Consider the following 18,500-nt stretch of genomic DNA (forward strand, 5'->3'; position numbering starts at 1 on the left):
TGGACTTGCGCTTATTTAAGGAAGGAAGCCACTGCTCTTCCCACTGCTGCAGGTAGCGTGATCAGTCTCTCTCTGCTATGGGTGTGCATGTGTGGGGAGAAAAATAAGGAGACATAGCTGGGCTGAGATGCTCCACACAAAAGTGGCCAGTTGCAGGAATGTGGCTACTGATGTGAGTGATGGTACATACCTCAACCATAAACACAGAGCGGATACAATTCTGCCAGAGCTGTACAAGACACCCAGGGAGAAAAAAAAAATCAGTGCCCCACCTGCCCTACCAGAGAAAGTCATTTAGAGGGAAATCCACCAAAGAGAAGAAATTAAGAATTCCATTCTGTCCTAGCCAGTTAGTGTGTTAGTCCCAGTTTCCTTAAACCATGAGCAAAGGACAGTACCATTCCTTTCAAAAAGGATAAAACCTATTCAGTTAAAATCTGGCTTCTCAAAGCCTTTATAAAATCCTAGATGTCCTCTTCTGTCGGTGCATAAGAAAATCCTAAAAATGCATCTGAGGCACTGGAGCTGCTGGCTGCCAAGTCAGGCGTGTGGGTGATGGAGTTTGAGACTGCTTCTTGGGTGAACTCCGGATCAAAGTGTCGCAGATCAGCTGGGCCAGCCTGAATCAAGGAGCAGAGGCACAGCATCATTTCAGAAAAGCAGAGCTCAGCTACTTGATTGTGTTTAGACAGTTTAACAACTGCTTTGGGGGAGGGTTGTTGTGTTACCTCTGTATTTGTGGTTCAGAACCTGCACTTCAGCATCCCTCAGGGTTAACATGAGGTGTTCAGAGAGGGGCCTTGGACCTTGCAAGCTCAGTTCCTTTTGTGCCACTATATAGCAGATACCCACAGAAATATCCACTTACCACATTGGGGTTGAATGGAGGGGTAATCCTCTTGTGATACAGATCATCCCAGTTTATTGGGCTGAAGAATACGTGGTTCTTGATCTCAAGCTGCAGAGAAGGGGGATGAAAGGGGATGAAAAAAAAGTCAGTATTCTGCTAACTTTCCTTTTCCATAAGCTGACAGTTGGTTTCACATGAGCAGTCAATTTGTTGAAGCAAGACTTCGAGCCTCCACACATTCACATAGAACCCACTTAGAAAATCCTCATTACATGAACATCATGGTTTGGTAATCCCCTGAAAGGGGGCAGAGTCACATGCTCACATCCTAAGTTGCCACCACACCAAGACCCATAACATTTCTCTCTAGTTCTGAGCCAGGCCTCCATGATATACTCCTAGCATTACTCACCCTGGAGCAAAACTAAGAGAGGCTTCAGTTCAGAGGAGCTGTACAAGCTAGGTATTCTAGATCAGCTCAGAACTTAATGAAATGAAGCCCTGAAGGATTCCAAAAAGGCAACTGTGACTAGAGACTAATGACCTTTACCAAAGCCAACCCTTTCTCCTCCATTAGCTCCTTTTGGGACTATGGAGAAAGAGAGCAACTTAGGAAGCTTTTTCAAAGGTAGTGCCTTTACCACAAAAGAAAGGCTGAGAAGAAAAAGGTTTTCTATCTATTCTTCCTCCTGACCATAAAGGAAGCCACCTACAAAGTCTGTCTTGGCACCCAGCCTCCTCTTCTGGTCCTTGTGGAGAAGTCCCTGGAGGATGTCACAGGCTGCTATGGTCTTGCTTCCCTGGACCTGGAGTGGCTTATGTAGAATGTTGTCATACATCTGAGACACATCACGGCTGTAAAAAGGAGGCTAATTCGAAAGAGAGGAGAAGCAGCTAGGTAAAACACAAGCTACTGAAAGGGACCATGCATCACAGGTGTAAACAAGTTCTGAAGTGAGTTGATGGAGGCCTGCCAGATCTGTCTGTTAAAAGATCAATGATATGACTGAACCAAGTCCTTTCGTACAGGATTCAGTCATCCATACAACGTACCATATGAACACCAGGCCAACCTCACATCACAGCTTTTAAGAAGTTATCCACCACAGAAGAAACCAGACTGCTTCAAAACTCACCAGTCCAAACAGCATCTCATACAGGACGGCTCCAAGGCACCACCAGTCTACTGTCCTGTCATAAGGCTGCTTCTTTAGCACCTCAGGAGCCAAGTACTGGGAAGAGTCAAAAGGAAGATATTTGAATCAAGTTATACAGGAAGAGCTCTGGCTTCATAAATATGCAAACTTGGTTGCAGTTCGAGTTAAGCAAATCCATTAGGAAGCACACAGATGCAGTTCTTACTGTTTTTAGTTGACCCTCCACTTGCTTCAAAACAGTGGGTTTGAAAGGCACCTGCCAACACCCCTGAAGTGTTTTGGGGGCTGCAGAATAGTCTTTTTATAAGTGACTTGTACAAAGAATTGCCACCACAGTTCAACCAGCAAATCTGTCCTGAAGTAGCACAGTATACTAAGTAGCTTGAGTAGTTCCAAAAACTACTAGTAAGTCTGCCCAAATCAGGGAAGCCACCAAAAAGCACAGTTCTATGACCACAGCCAGGGAACAGCAGCCAAAGAATTTTGCTGCACAAAAAGCAGCACATAGAGCCTGATCTCACACGAGACCACATTTCCATGTGCTATCAGGCTCCTAATCCGGGACAGGAAAAAAAAACAAGCTAAACTGAACCATTCCCGCTTTGTTCACGTGGTTCTCCTGAGTAAATTGGTCTCCAATGTAAACTAAACCCTTCTGTTTGGAAATTGCTGCCTGCCTTTGTTGAACATAAATACTCAAAGGTATTGTTACAGATCCTTCTTCCGAGTGAGAAGACCAGCAGCACAGGCACATTACCTAGACTGAAGTGCTACTGAAATCCCCAGCTCAGTAAGGAGCAGGAAAATAAGCCCCTAGAGAGCCTAAACAGGAGGCTGGTTTTGGCCAAGTCTAACTGAGCTGTATTTGGGAAAAGGCATTCCTGCCCCTCGGTGCAGAATTCACCCCAACTAGGTGACAGTATACACAGCTGGTCCTCTCCTACAAGTGAGACATTTTGCAGGCCATTTATACTACAGGCATCTTGAAGGACACAGCCCTGGCCCTGCAAAGGCCCCGTGTTCTGTGACCAGAGGGTATCAGAGCAGGTAAACAGCCTGCTCACAGCTGCCAGTGTCCAGGCTTCTGGGGTCAAAGTTGTCTTCACAGTCACCTGGAATGACCTGTTTCACAATGGCCATTTCCAGGATAGCAGGACACCTTGTCCCTGACACTGCAGTGTATTTAAAGTACTAGTCAGTTGTTACAGGTAAACTTCTCTCCTGTGCAGGGAAGGCCTTATTTCAGCTCCAGCCTGACAACCTCATAAAGAGCCCAAAGATAGTCTCTAGCTCCCACAATCTGTATTTTCAGAGATTATGAGCACCCACTCAAGTCTTTATGAGACGCAGGGCAACAGATTTCTGCAAGTCCTTTGGCTCCCATGGCACAATGAAACTCTCCTGCACATGCTGTACCTCAGGGGTGCCACAAAAAGTAGAAGTAGTCTCTTCTTGTTCCATTCCTTCTTTGCAGAGTCCAAAGTCTGTCAATACTACATGTCCCTAAAGAAAAGGAAGGTATTTCAGCCTGGCCCACTCTTTGTAGTGGGAAGGAGACAGGATTTCCATGTGTTGGCCATTGCATTGCAACCAGCGTGCATTGTAGTGCCCCCTTGTCCATCTGTTTCCCCTCCCTTACTTTCTGGGCAGCCTATAATGTTAGTACAAGAGCCTACAGGGAGGGGGTAGATTTTTTTTTCTTTTTTAGTGTGTCTGCAGTTGTGTAGCTATGTGGAAGACATCCAGAGCACTACGCTGTGCTTTGCCACCCCTTTATCCCAGAGCCACTTCACAGTGGCCACCTCTAAAGTAGCAGCAGAAACTTGCTTTTAACACTGCAAATTCCTGCCCACAGGTCAGATCCCACCTCTGGACAGGAGCATGAACAGGAGCCATGCATGCAGTTCTGCACAGGGTGTGCTCACTTCTTCTGAGGGTCTGTGTAGAAGTGTAGTGGCATACACAAAATCCATGCAATTAAGTGAGCCAAAGCTTGGCTTGCAATGTTTCAGCACTGTATATGTGATCCCAATACTTTCAAAGACAAAATGAAGGCAATATGACAGGTGAATATACCTGACAATCCAAGAGAATGTTCTCAGGTTTTAAGTCCCTGCAAGACAAAAATCAATATTTGAGCAGATTTGGCCAGGTGTTCAGAAAAGCCTGATCTGGAACAGCATTAGTTGAGAAGAACAGGAGCTGGGTGGATTTGACAATCCAATTCACCAAGACCTTCCCAAAGCACAGATTCCTATCTCTGCTGGGAATCAGCTTACACACATGATAAAAGACCGCTCTCCTGCAGGATCAGATATTAGCCTGCATTTCCCTACTTGTTCATGCATTAATTGTCATTATGAGACAGAATTTCTTATTTTTTGAGCTAGATTTTAGATCTTTCTCAGCAATTTCACCAGCTGTTCCCTCCCCTTCCCAGGAGGAGTACTTATTGCCCAGCCAGTCCTGTAGAGACAGCACCCCTCTTGCAGAGTAAAATGCTAGCTGAGCAGTATTTTGTCTGGGGCACGAGATTCTTCAGCTACTCTAATCTTGCACTTTACATGGCTCCTACAAGGAGCCTTTCCCCATCCCAGCAGGGCATCCACCTTGGCTGTGCAGGCTCGCTGAACCTGCTCTCCCCAGCAGGAATGCCTGCCTTACCTGTAAATAATGTTTAAGGAATGCAGATACCCAATTGCACTAGCAACTTCTGCAGCATAAAAACGGGCCCGGGGTTCTCGAAAACAGCGCTCTCTTTGCAAGTGGAAGAAGAGCTGCAGGCAAAAAGAGAGGGTTGTATTGTTTCTTCTCTAAAGCTGAAGGATATCTGGAAAGGCAGCTTACCCAAATGAAAACAGATTTGCAGCAAGTTGCACATGAACAGCACCAAATAAGCCCAAACCAATTGGCCTTATTTAACAATATAAAAGCAAGCTATAACCCACATGCAAGTTATAGCTGTACCATAATTATGAAGTGACACACAGCTGAACTCCTGAACATTCTTGATATGAATTACACTAACAAGACATCCGTGTTAACAATATCTCCCGACCAGTTTCAAGTTGCCCAGAAAAAGGGCAGCTGAAGCAAAAAGAGCTTTTAAAGGACCAAAAAAGAGGTTTTTTAGCATACTGCAGTGGTTCCACACAAACACTAAACTGGGATCCAGAGCTGGTCCACAAGTTATTTTTGCCCAGAGCTCACCATTATCTAAGTGAGCATCTCCATGTTTTCCAACAGTTTACAAAATGCCCTTAACACATTTCCACCACCACCCCAGTGTCCTCATCTCAGGAAGCAGCTAGCGCAGGGCAGTTAACCCCCTACCCATACACACCCCTCCCCCCAAGACTCAGACCACTGCCTGTCTGTGCAGAGCTGAGACAAGTGCTTTCTACCAAGCAGAACTATTAAGAGTTTGCCAGCACTAGGTTTGGCTGGCCTCAGGAAAGCTCTCAGCCCATTTCCTTAGGTTTTCCTCAGATGCAGGTTCCCAGATATATTTGACCTCTGCTGGTTTCCCAGCTCCTTAGGAGGAGCTGAAGTTACAAAGCTCAAGTCTAACAACCAGAAGCCAGTGGATTTTCCTCTCTAGTGAGGCTGTATGATGCAGCACATGGTTGTGTGGGCACCCAGGCTCATCATGAGGAGACAGTGGAGAAGCAGCATGTCCCTGCTAGCATGTTTCCCCCAAGAAAACCTTCTCCCCCCCCCCCCAAAGCTCTGAGGTGGAACACCATCAGGGCACTGGACTGCACAGAGAGGACAGTGCCTGGTGGATAGGTGCTCAAGGCTGTGACAAAATGCTGTGTGCTGTTCCAGCCTTCACTCTACCCCAGCATACCCAGCAAGACCTCACTTTTACTCACAAGCAAGATGCATGCCAGACACTCCTAGCTGCTCGTTTTCAGAAGTTAAAACAATATTACACATCAACATCATTATTGTATGAAAGGAAATAGATTTAGACAATTAGGCAGCAACAGGTCTTGGAAAAACAAAGTAGATTAAAGACAGATTGTATGTGCACTCACCTCACCCCCATTTACATAGTCCAACACAAAATAAAGCTTCTCCGAGGTCTGGAAGGAGTAATGGAGTCCCACGAGAAAGGGGTGCTTGACATTTTTAAGGAGCACATTGCGTTCTGCCATGATGTGGTTTTGCTGTCAAAAAAACAGGCAAAGCATTAGTTTCAAACCAGGGTCCAGCCAAAGTTATGGCAGGGGCTCACTGCTGCTTTGAACAAAGGGAAACTGGGAGCCCAAAATGGTCATCTCCAGCCCCAGAAAGAGAAGCTTTCTGCTCACTAGCCTGGGTTCATCTGTTCTTCTCTACATTCGCATGGCACAGAGAAATCCACATTTAACATATGAGCAATTTATATGAATATTCACTCAACCACAAGATACTTCAATTGCATTACCAGGATCGCTCATACACTGAGCAGTATTTGTGAAAGTAGCCGGGGGTGGGGAAGGGGGAGAAGGAAGAAAAAAAAAAAAAGATAGCATCTATGCTGCAAGGTGGGAGAGGCTTGGCCCTATGCAGAGCACAGCCAGGGTAGGTTCTGTCCTCCCTCTGAGAAGGACTGGCTTCACTATCGTAAGCCACATTATTTTTCATTGGCAAGCTCTGCTCCTCTCTCGTTAGTATGCTGATCCTGTTGGGAACTATTAATATATAGGTCTGCTTGAACCCACTGAAAGAGTAAAGGCTTGAAAGCCTCTCCCCAACCCTCTCTGAGGGAGTTAAATAGGCTCTTGTAGACATACCTCCTTTTTCTTTAGTATGGTTTTCTTCTGCAAGACTTTCACAGCATAAAAAGTCCCATCACACTTGCGCTTGGCCAGGAGAACCTGCAACAGAAAGTCAGGGTCATAGATTTGAGTCTCTTGCCCTCTGCCAGTTGGTTGGTGTTTCCTCACTAGCTCAGCACTCATGTGAGTGATTATACTCAGAGCGCTGCTTCAGAGAGTCAGATACAACATTTTAAAAGCTCAGACTTCAGTCTGCTGACTTCCAATAATTCAATGCTTTCCCATTGGGAGAGAAAGGTACAAGACATCTCCAAGTAGATGTTACCCACACAATACAATACAAGTGAGTCTGGAGCACCAGGGGAGGGTCCTTCCTAAAGCAAGTCTTTGTAATCTCACTAGGCACAGATTTGTCTAGGGATCTTTTGCTAGCTGGAGGAGCCTGAGGCTTATTTTTGCCAAGCACTGCTCCTCACCACCATAAGACCTAAAACACCACACGCAAAACTCTTCCCACTTCTTTCTGGAGAAGGGCTGCAGCACATCTCAAGGAAAGAACGGACTATGAAAAAAACCTCTGTCTCAGGTTTCATCTGTTCTCACCCCCTCTCCCAATATCACCAAACTCCTCAGGAAATGTGCAAGTGAAGGATACAGCTAAAGTGTCCTTCAGCAAGGAAGTTGCTTTCCAAGCTGCCTACAAAGAACTACAGCCCACCCATACAAACCCACTTACTCTTCCAAAGCTTCCTTTGCCAATAACTTTCAGGAAGTCAAAGTCTGTTGGCTTGGCACTGTTGGACAAGAGCATAGCAAGTTAATGCCTCTAGGAGATAAACATCTAACAGCAACATTACTATCAGAACAATATTCCTTCTCGGAAATGCAAGCATTTGTGAAAGAATTAAGGGGCACTGGATGGGTCACCCTCACTCCTCGAGGTGCTGTCAGCAGGTGGGCAATTCACACTGTGTGTGTCAGTGCACTAGGCAAAGGATGAGGAATCTCCCAGCAGTCTGCCTGCTGAGCACAACAGCAGGTGAAGGCACCTGTCAGGTGGCACCTTTAAAGGGGACAGTTTATCCCCATTTCTAGGGAGAAAAGTAGCCAAGGAGCCAGCATCGATGAAAAAAATATCTCCCCCTATTTTCAAAGGGGAAATGGGTCAAGTGGCTGCAGAGAACATCTACAGGAGAGGATAGTTATGATAACAGGGACTGGCTGTAGCTGAATGTCTTGAAATAATGCACACTGGAGATACACATGGTGTTAAAGGCTGGACAATGTAGATGCCACCCATGCAATTACAGAAGATCTAACAAGACAGAGAGGCTGACTGGTTTCCCTACCAGATCACTTCGGCACAAGCTGTACACTCTACATGGCTGTTGCAGGAAGCTTACTTTGGGTTAGCAGAAGGTCCAAGGTTGATGTTCTCACTTGGTGTTTGAGGCTACAGAAGATGACATTAACATTAGTTGCAAGGAGCACGCTGCAGGTTGTATACCCCCTCCCTCAGTACAGCACCCCTAGCACAGGGCAGTCCCTAGAGCCTTCGCAGAAGATCAGTCAGCAAGATACACGTGGGATGCTTTAGTAAACTTTAAGGGATAGGGAAAGGGAGAGCAAAGCTACATCCTCAAGCAATACCATCTCCAATCTGGAGGCTCTGCTAAGCCAAGAATCTGTGCTGAAGTCCTTATCCCATGCTTGCAGAAAGGGACAAAAGGACCAAGTCAGAGTCTGCTTAGCAGACTGCTTGGCCCCCGGCTTGATGCACTCAAGAACTGCTGTTCTGGTACAGTAACAAAGGCACTGCATGGCTTAGCTTGCTCGTTGTAGTCCTAAAACAGCCAGGTGCTTGCCTCTATCTGCACTAGGCAAGAAGGCCCTGTGCACAGCTCAGAGGAGTATTCCTGCAGCAGGATATCAGCACTCTGCACAGACTCTGCCACTTCAGTAAGGGAAGGAGCAGCCCTCTGCATATTGTGGAGTGATGGCCTCTTTACCCCCTTACCTGCACAGTCTGGAGCCTTGGAAGTGATATGCACATCCAGTGCCACAGAGGTACAGCCTCCAGCCTCCCTCTTCCCAGAGAAAAGGTAAATAACATACATATGTGCACACATAGTGTTCCTTCCCCTCCCCACTCCTGTTCCCCAGGAATCTTCCCCTCTCTGGACTCTGGGGGCAATAATCCTTGCAACTTCTCCCTTTTCTCCAGCTAGCGTCACCCTCAGTATCACCACATACCACAAGGGACAAGGTAGCAGTAGACCTTTCCCAGCAGAAGCCACGAAACACCCCAAGAGGGATTCATTCACTCTAGCTAGCATTTCCCCACAAGAAGAATGTCACCCAGTACATGGGATGGGACACTCATCCCCAAATCTCTCAGCCAAGGAAGGCACAGAAGAAGCCAGCCCCCACAGGATCTCCTTACATAGCTATGTAGGAAGAGGCTGGGGGGAGTCAGTCTCAGAGGGGTGCAAAATTCCCCTCCAAATTCCCCTCCAAATTGAGGGTACATGGGGCAGCACCACATCTCCAAAACTCAGCTGGGATCAATCAGAGCAGCAGCACATGGCCAGTCACCTCCCAGCCCTGCCAAGGCAAGGCTCAGCTCTCCATGGCTTTTCTAGTCATACCTGACTGCCCCAGGAGTGCCTAAGCCCAGGCGCTAAATACAGGCTCTCCTCCTCGCCTTCTCCTACAGGCACCAGCCCCTCTAGTCATTGTGGTGAGGGTGTTTCCAGCTCCGAGCCTTGTCTCACCTGCGGACTAGTGTCTGGGCTTCTGGATCGGTCCATTAAAAAGGCAACTCGTTCAGCACTTGGGAAGAGAAGAGCGAGTGAGGATAAATAAATAAAAAAAACACCACTCAAACCAAATCCAGGAAACAGCTTCATACTTTAAACCTGCAGGCCTGGCAAAGACAGCACAGATCTCAGCACACGATCCCCCTCCCTCGTGGAGGACCTCAGCCAAGCTGCCTGCCACAGGCCAGCTGCCAGTATGATGCTGGGGTGCAGCAGGGCCCTGTCCCATCCCCCAGAGCAGCAGCTCCCTCAGCAGGGTGCATTGGGGTGGGCAGCAGGTACACATGGTGCAGGCCAACAGAAGAGGGGGGGAAAGATTCAAATCACTCATGCACCCAGGAATGAGCATGAGCTCCCTACTCGCTCTTTGATTAGCCCTCCTTTGCAAGGGCAGCAGCTGGCGGGGCAGCCAGCGCAGAGACGGTCACAGCCCCAGCAGTGATATGGTTGCAGGGCTGGACAGGACTGCAGTTCTCTCCAGCACACGCAGACCCTTCTCCAGGTGGAAGCAGCTTGCAGCAGTCCAGGTGCCCACCCCAAAGTGGGAGCAAGGCTCCATTCCAGCACACACCATGCAGGGACTGCACACAGCCACTGTCCCCTCCTGCTGGGCCTTGCGGAGGCGGGTGAGTCTGGCCGAGTCCAGCCACTCCATGCCACCCAGGCCAGGGCTGCCACCGGTTGGGGCTGTTTCCCCAAGCCAGAGCAGACGGGAACATGCTGCACAGGACAGTTTTGGACTGTTTGTGCTGGCAGGGAAGGGCTGCAGCAGCCAGGGCAGGCTCAGGAAGCAGATGCATTAGATAACCTCTCCTCCACCCAAGGCAGCTGTCACAGGGGGTGGAGAAATCAGATGCTGAAGTGACAACACCACTGGGAGAAATGGGTCCTGCAACCCCAGAGAGTCCCCTTTTCTTCAAGGCCTCTCACTCATCCCTTGCAAAAGCCAAGATTAAAGCCATGGCAGAAGAAAAAGCCACTCCGTTCCCTCCTTCCTTGCCCTAGAGAGCTTTCCCCGTTCCCCCTCAGCCCTCAAACTCCCAGGCCCCACAGGGCAGCTCTGAAGACAGCAGCTCACACCCCAGCCCTCCGCCATGCCCGGGCTGCTGCACCGGGCTCCCCTGCACCTCACCTCCGCGCGATCCCCCGGGCACGGAGCCCTCCCCGCGGCCCCCTCCTCCGCGGCAGGGCCGAGCATGGTCGGTGATGCTCGGCGGCGCGCTGGCAGCTGTCCCATCCCCGGGGCCCTGCCCACATCTGGCCCGTGCCAGCCAGCTCTATTCACCGCGCGGTGCCAGAGCAGAGGTTATCAGGCCACGCTTTTAAAGGGCTCCGATCCCGCTCGGAGGCTTTCGTACTCACTATGAGCAGAGCCTGGAGCCGGAGGCCTTGATGGTTTGTCCTATCCTCTCGCGGCCGTGCTTTATAAGTTCTGCAAGAAAAGTTGGAATACCTAAGCCGAGGCGCTGGCGGCACGATCAGTAGTGCACAGAGGCACGCTTGTTCTTCGCTGACCTTGCTCTTCTCTCCACTGCCACCCTCCTCCCTGCTTCCACCCACATACCAAAATAACCAGGAAATTATAGGAACCAGGACACCTTCCCACCCCCACCAGCAGCCCACAATAGCTCGTAGGACAGGGATAAGTGCCACCAAACAGGCACCCTCTCCCAGGGCAGGCAGATGCCTCCCTGAACCACCCTGCTGAGTGTCCAGGAGGGAGAAGGAGAGAGCTCGCAAGGAGGATGCTGTGCCGGGATACGTCACACTTGGCACATCCAGGGCCCCTTTCATTCAGGGCTCTCTGAGCAATTAGGGACGTGAATGAAACCTTTCAGGGCCCTGCAGGAGGTAGGCCAGCACAGCAGCAGATAAGTGACTCACGCAAGGACACGAAGCAATGCCAGAGCTGGAATTCCCACCAAGGAGCATCCCTGTGCTCGGCTGCATGGGCTGAGGAGAGTAGACAGTTGCCACCACCCATCTTCACCCCTCATTTTACAGAGGGACAAAACCCTGAGCCTGCCTCCTCACTGCATAGGCAGAGCAGGAGAAAAGCCTCAGTTCAGGTTGTATTTTTGAGGAGTCTCATTTTGTTTAACAGTAGGTAATGAAAGTATTTAAAGACTCATTTTTGACCCTCTAGTTCAGCCCTAGTTTTGCTACTAGAGGGAAAGCGAAAGAACCAACACATTCACAGAATCACACACATTTTGTATGTATATGCACATACATACAAAACACAGAGCTTGGCAGTTGCTGGAACCCATCTTCTCAGGCAAAAAGTCTGTTGGAGAACAAGTTTGGAGGTAGAGACAAGCCCATGACCATTTGCAGAGCCTTTCTCCTACTGGTCTGAAGTGGAGCTGGTGTGTGGCAGGTAGATGGACTAAGCATGCTCCAGGCAGCCACTAGCCTGAGCACAGCCTGTGGTTCTGAGACCCAGGTGCAGACCTGGTAAGGAGCAAAACCAGGCAGAAGCTTCAGAATTTGACTGGACTAGGAGGGGAAAAGCAGGAATCTAAAGAAAACAACCCACAGGCAAGCAAGTTTACAACATCAAGGAAGTCAGCAAGACACCAGTCTTGTCTGATGCCTTACCCTGCAGCCCGGCAAGAGCTTGTCCCAGCACACACCCACCAGAAGGGACAGCACAAACAGCTTCTAACACTGAGATAAACCAATCCCCTTCCTCCTCCCACTCAGTGTGGTCCTTATTTCCCCGACAGTCTGTCTCACTGGATTATGCTGGATTCTACAGAAGGTCACCCAACGCCTGCCTGGGGGCAGTGCCTGTCTCACAGGCTCCTGAAGAGACAGGCCAAGGGACATCAGCTTTGTTGCCTCCAGGCAAGCAATACTAACTCAAAGCAGAGTGATAGGAAGGAGGCCAGGACAGGGGACAGCCAGTACACACATGTGCAATAGTGGAGCAAGTACTAAGCTGTAAACAGCAGCATTCAAGAGGGCTATGGGAGAGGGAGTCTCTTCTCCCTGCCCAAGAGCCCTTCGCCAGAGCAACCCAACCAAGTCCAAGCAGTTTGTGCACTTCACTGGTGCTTGGTGCACACAGCTCCATCAGCTGCTGCAGCCCATCCTCCAGATTTGGTCTCTCAAAAGTCTGTTTCTGGTCCCAGATCTAACTTGCTGCCATAGACACTGTGTGAACCCAGACTTGAGGCAAGGAGAGGGAAATTACTCCCTTCAGCTGTACATGGGCATTTCAGGGCTTGGGTCTCTCAGAACAGGTGAGCAAGCTGCGGGAGCCCACTTGTCTAGCTTGTAGGATTGAGGACCAGCTTACAGCTTGCTTTGTGGGGCTGGGCAAACACTGCAGCGCCTGGTTGGGTGAAGTCTCCTCAACCTGCAGCAAGGCAGAAGCAGCTCAGCTGAACAAAGGCTGTGGAGCCTTACAGGGCCATAGCGCCCATGGCTTGTTCATGCTTCTCTCCACTAGCCCCATCCTGCTCTGTTACTACTGTGCTGTAACTGAAGCTACTCAACAAGTCCCTGCTGACCAAGGGCAGCAGCTGCAACAGAGCAAATTCATTAAATATACCTGCTCTGAGGCAGGAGTCTCCCTTGCTGTGCTGAAGTCTCTTGTACATTTTTGTAATACGCATATCCCCATCCTGTACTAGAGTGACCAAGAGCCACCTTCTTCAGCCTGAGCACACCTGCAAAGCCAGTGTAGTTTCTGACTGCTCGGGAGAGATTTAAACCAAGCAGCCTTTTTCTTACTGCTAGTAAATCCTACACGCCTTGAAGCATGAAGATTTTCTGAGTGCACACACACAGAACAGCAGAATCAGAAATAGGTCATGAAAATACACTGGAACACTTGGTTGTACATGCCCAGCTGCGTCCCTCATCGCTCCTGCTGGGGCAGCAGGGATGCTCCAGGCATGGCCAGGGCCACAAACAGCAACAGCAAACAAGTCCAAGTTTCCTGACAAAATGTGACCACTATGCTCCAGGAATACAGACTGCTGCCCCTCCACACACACATTTCTCAGAGACCTCTACACCCCATGCACAGGCCAGAGGCACCCCAAGGCAGCAGCCACCAACTCGCACAACAAAAGGCTGCTACTTACAAGTTGGAGCAGTTACTGTAGCTGGATCCCCCCTGCAAAAACCATCCCTCAGTAACATACGTTTTCTTCACAGCACAGCGCCAGCAGCTCCTTCTTCCTTCAACAGTTCTGCCAGCAGTGACCCACATTCCCATGCTAGCCCAGCGTTATTTGCTACAAATGCATTACTAATGCAGTGCGTACCTTGCACGGAGAGGCAACCTCATAGAGTCGTCATGTGCAAGCTGCTTCCTACCCTCCTCCCTGATGTCACTGCTCTCGGCATCGCTTCCTACCTAACCTAGATTGCAAAGCCCTCCAAGCAAACGCCTCGTCCGCTCCCTCTCCGGGAGACGCTAGCTGCCAGTGTGGAAAGGCAGCAAGGCCTGGCAGGCTGTCATCGGGACAGCAGTCAACATTTTGAAAGTAGTACTGGGTTTAGAGGGGCAGGGTTGAGAGAGGCACCTGGAGTAGCCCACAGACTTCATCCAGTGCAGAGCTGTATGAAACCTAGGGGGAGGGAGGTGAAAGGGGGAAATGCCCCAGTTTCAGCTCAGAGAAAAAGCACAGAGGGACAACAAGGGAAGGAGAACATCTAATATATGCTTTTACCAGCCAAATAGGACTCAGGCTTTCCCCTGCCATCAGGCTGGGAGACAGCAACCCCACACTGATTTCTCCTTTCACCTCCTCAGATGTTTCCTCAGTCTACAGGGTCCCCTTGAGATAGCCCAGGAAAAGGTTAGGAAAGACTTCAAGGATTTCTTCACTTGTGGAAACATGCTTAGCAGCCCCTGCAGAGCCTCTGCCTTGCCCAGTTTTAGCTTGAGGATCCCTTCCCTCCAGCCAAGGGAGTCTGTGAACCAGAGAGGGAATCCTAGCTAAGCAGCCCTGTCTCTGAGCAAATTGGAGCTAACAAATAAGCTGCCTCCTAGATTTTCACACACACACAAAAAAAAAAAAAAAAAAAAAAAAAAAAAAAAAAAAACCCTACATGCAGATCTGGAAACACAGCAGGTGGCTAAGGCTTGCAGCATTTTGGAAACCAACAAAAAATAAATAAAATAAATTTAATGAAAATAGAGAACAAAGCATCAAACACACCTGGGAGCACATCTGCTAGCAAAGCCTGCGTCCGGAAGCATGGGAAACAATCCATAGCTGGTGGGCGTGGAGGTACCTCATCCCTCACACTTCCCATCCTTGCTCCGGCCCACCCTGCAGCCAACCACCCTTCCAGCCTAGAAGCCCAAGGCTGTTTCCTAAAACCCAAGGAGAAATAACTTTGTTGCCCACAGCAGTTCATTTAGCCCACAAACATTAACACTCCCACCTCCTTCAGGTGACCATGCTACTGCTGCTCTGCAGCCTTTTAAAGAGGGCTAGAAAAGCTGATCAGCTGGTAAAAATGAAAAGGCACCTGCAAGCTATACCCAATAACCTCAAATTTAGGTGGGGGTGGTAATTTTGAATGAGGAGGAAGAGGTGCAGGTGGTGGTAGGAGCCAATTGAATCCTAGCAGGCATCTCAGGTAGAATTACACATTTTAGTGATACGTAGATTTGTCTGCTGCCGTGTGGTTTGCAGGAAGGTTCATACTGTCATCCGGTTCAGATCAAACTCAGAAGAAGGTGCTCCTTCCAGCATCTGCCACTGACCTTCATGACAAACAGGGAAGACTGCAGCCAAGGGTAGCCAGACTGGCACTTCGCATGAGTATTAAATGCAAAATAAACACCTGGGCAAGGGAAAACCTGGTGCTGCAGGTTAGCTGACAGAACAGAGACTGAACTCTGAGCCAAAGGAAACATTAGGAAATAGCTGGTGTCTTTGTCCCTCTCGTCATAAAAAATAAAACAGCCTCTTTTTGCTTGTGTTGTCGTTTCCTATAAAATCTCCTTCATGTAGCTACAGCAGGAGAAATGCCGGCCTATGACGATGGCGAGTGGGGGGCGGTGGAGGGGTTGCCTGTTTTTTGAGCAGAGCAAGTGAAGTGATGAATGCAAGGCAATGAAGGCTGTGCAGCCACCGCAGCAGCCTGCGTAGCCTTTGCTACTAGGAGCTAAAGGGCTGGTTGTCATCAGATATATTTCTTGCTCCAAACCTCAACTACCAGGAGCAACACATTTGAAAAGAAAGCAGCCTTTACGGTTATGGCTATGGAGACAAGTCTTCTAGATGTCTGTAACTGATACAGTCTTGAGTTTGAAGGGAGCCTGATAAAAAGCCCGATGTTAATCTGTGTGACAGTATCTCTTAGTTTTCAGTGCTCATCACCATGTGCAGCAAAAATGGGGAAGCACCGTGTTCCTTGAAATACTGTTCTCACTTGGTCAAAGCCTGAAATTTTTGCTCAACCAGCATCCTAAAGCTATTAGCATTATCAGATTGTAATATCTTTTATTATGGTTTTAATATAGGAATATTTTTCTCCATTTTTGCCTTCATTTGAACTGGAATGATTAGGTTTCAGAATACTTTCTGGCTTTCAGCAGCTAACTTCCATTTTCAAATCTTCTGCTTTTATTTCTTTCATTGAAAACCTTAGTATTGTTGACAAAATCTATATGACTTTTGTGTTTTCCACAAAAAGATATCTTTAATTAAAAACTCATTTTCTATCCAACAAAGAGAAAATAAAAGGATTCTGGAAGGAAATGTTTTTGTCAACTAGAATATATAAAATCAGTAAGCTTATAGTGATGGAAAAAGTGATGGTTAGGCTGTGTCTGGGCTCCTCATGTCCAAAGTCAAAAGTGGGGGGCCAGGGACCAAGCATCAAGCCAACCAAGCCCATCTGGAAACCATGCTGCAGGGGACATCAAGGACTTCCTGTTGCCACCGTGGGCTCCAACCAGGACAGGCTCATCGGCTGCCAAACATAGCACGGCGGTCTCCTCCCTCCTTCTCCTCCCTGCCCTCGCAGTCCCCCAGTAGTTAGCAACACCGCGCCAGCCAGGAGCATTACCCCTCGTCTTCCCCAGGGCTGTGGAGGAGGGCTCCATCCAGGTCGCGTGCATAAAGTCTGCTGAAATTGTCACTTCTCCCTGCAGCTCGGGCAGGAGATCAGCAACTGGCACCAAGCAGCCGGCTCGACGTCCCTGGGAAGCAGAGCATGCGGAGGGCAGGCACGCCTCGGCCCTATCCTTTCTTCTGCTGCAAAGATGAAGGTCATGTCTTACATAGGTAAGAAAGGGATCAAGTCCTGGGGTTTCCTGATGGCTGCCAGCTAGCAGGGCAAGGTGAGCAGCCACGCTCTGGGCATGGGCCCTGGGACACAGCAACCTGCTCCCTGACAGCTGTCGGGTCACCTCAACCCAGTGTGAGGTTACAGAGAGGTCTTGTGGAGATCAGGGTGCTCAGTGCGCTCCTGGCTCTGTGACTGCCCTGCTGGGAAGCTGCTTGCCTGTGCCTCAGTTTCCCTCCCTTTAGACTCCTTTGTGAAGTACTTGGAGGCTGGTAGACAGACACCACTGTATAAGAGCTGGATGTTATTGGTTGAATGTTTGACTTCTGTCCAATGCAAGATGTTTATCATACTATTGCTAAATTCACAGGTTTCTGCTCTTGGGAAAGGATTTTGCTATTTAATGCTTTTGAGGAGCTGAGGTCAAATCCATCCTCCACACACCTGCACTGACTGCCCGAGGATGGTTGGCTCCCTAACACAGGAGAATACGTGGTCTGGGAGTGCAGGGAGGTGCTGAGGACCAGTACACCCCGAACGTAGCCTAAACTCCCATCTGGGGAGTCACTGTCAGGGCCCAGATACCCTCAGACTACTGGGGCAGCCACAGAGGGGCTTGTCCTGGAGAACCCCATGGCATGGATAGGTGTCCTGAGCAAGTGTCTGTTTCCATGACAGGTGATATGAGTGGGACAGAGGGTAGGTGTGAGCAGGGCTAGGTGCCATCGTGATTCCCACCCAGGAAACCGACAGACTGTGCAGGAGAAAGAAGCTTTCCACCTCACCCTGCTTCTGTGCACCCACAAACATATCCCAGAGCAGCTGGTAGCGCTGGGGCAGCAGCTCTCATGCCCCATGCAGCTTCCTGTTGCCCCTTATCCACGACTGGACATGCTGGTGCCACACTGAAGGGCAGGACAGGCTGCTGGATGTGGGAATGCTTGCAGGGCATGTACATTGTGTGACGGTTGAGGCCCACTTCCCCAGACGTACTGCAGGACATGGTCATGCACTGGGTGTTGGCGCAAGCCCTCATGGCTGGCTGATGGCTGGAGTGCACATCTGGAAGCTAAGGCTGTCAGACAAAGGTGGCACCCCATCCTCATCTGTCCAGGCAGGACTCCGCACCCAGTCTAGAGCACAGGGCCACCATAGGCCAGGAGGGTGGCACGAGGCAGGTGAGGGACAATGAAGACTGACCAGCTCCCTGCGGAGTCCCAGCGGCTCCCATTGGCAGCACCGGCAGTTAAGCACAGGTACTCGTCGCCGAGCCCCTATCATCTGCATGCTTAGGGTCAGAAGATGAGGCCACCTCAGCCTGAGCCCCAGAGGCAGTGGTGAGCATGCCCTGCATCTCCGCACAACCCCTGCTCTTGCGCCTATGTCCTTATGGGCACCCCTTAGACTGGGACTGAGTTTGACCCATTTCCAGCCCAGCACCCAGCAGGTTCCCACTTTGTCAGTACGTATCATCCATTCTGCTGAGAAACAGTATGGTTTGTGCCTTGCCTGAAGCAATGGGAACCTGGGATGGGAGACACCAAGACTGAGTCCTCTTCCCCTTTGATGCTGGGTAGGAACCAGAGGAGGAACTAGGTTCTTTAATGATTAAACGACACCTGCAATTAAATATTGACCAGCTGAG

The 18,500-nt window shown here is 49.5% G+C and overlaps 1 protein-coding gene across 2 annotated transcripts; it reads right to left on the bottom strand.

Annotated features, from left to right (window-relative positions):
- Window positions 1-464: 464 nt before the first annotated feature.
- On the bottom strand, window positions 465-16,688 carry SGK2 (serum/glucocorticoid regulated kinase 2). 2 transcript variants are annotated; one of them, XM_062589140.1, is made up of 14 exons: window positions 16,637-16,688; window positions 10,955-11,024; window positions 9,548-9,605; window positions 8,177-8,226; window positions 7,510-7,567; window positions 6,789-6,872; window positions 6,048-6,179; window positions 4,672-4,784; window positions 4,084-4,120; window positions 3,424-3,510; window positions 1,987-2,082; window positions 1,564-1,719; window positions 869-958; window positions 465-620 (listed from the first exon to the last, which is right to left on the bottom strand). In XM_062589140.1, the coding sequence occupies exons 1-14, from the start codon at window positions 16,686-16,688 to the stop codon at window positions 465-467; spliced, it is 1,239 nt and encodes a 412-aa protein (XP_062445124.1). The 2 variants fall into 2 exon arrangements, with proteins under 2 accessions (XP_062445124.1, XP_062445123.1); XM_062589139.1 differs by lacking the exon at window positions 16,637-16,688 and adding an exon at window positions 14,773-14,974.
- Between the last annotated feature and the right edge of the window lie 1,812 nt (window positions 16,689-18,500).

The sequence above is a fragment of the Rhea pennata genome, chromosome 16 (assembly GCF_028389875.1).
Source record: "Rhea pennata isolate bPtePen1 chromosome 16, bPtePen1.pri, whole genome shotgun sequence".
Lineage (NCBI taxonomy): Eukaryota > Metazoa > Chordata > Aves > Rheiformes > Rheidae > Rhea > Rhea pennata.

What these genes read in the sequence shown, in the direction of transcription:
- SGK2 (XM_062589139.1), bottom strand. Translation starts at nt 14,974, where the DNA reads ATGAACTGCTGTGGGCAACAAAGTTATTTCTCCTTGGGTTTTAGGAAA. An exon ending in GGCTCCAGGCTCTGCTCATA is followed by an intron (nt 9,606 to 10,954) that starts GTGAGTACGAAA and finishes TCTCTTCCCAAG; the next exon opens with TGCTGAACGAGTTGCCTTTT. An exon ending in ACTATGTAAATGGGGGTGAG is followed by an intron (nt 4,785 to 6,047) that starts GTGAGTGCACAT and finishes TTTTGCCTGCAG; the next exon opens with CTCTTCTTCCACTTGCAAAG.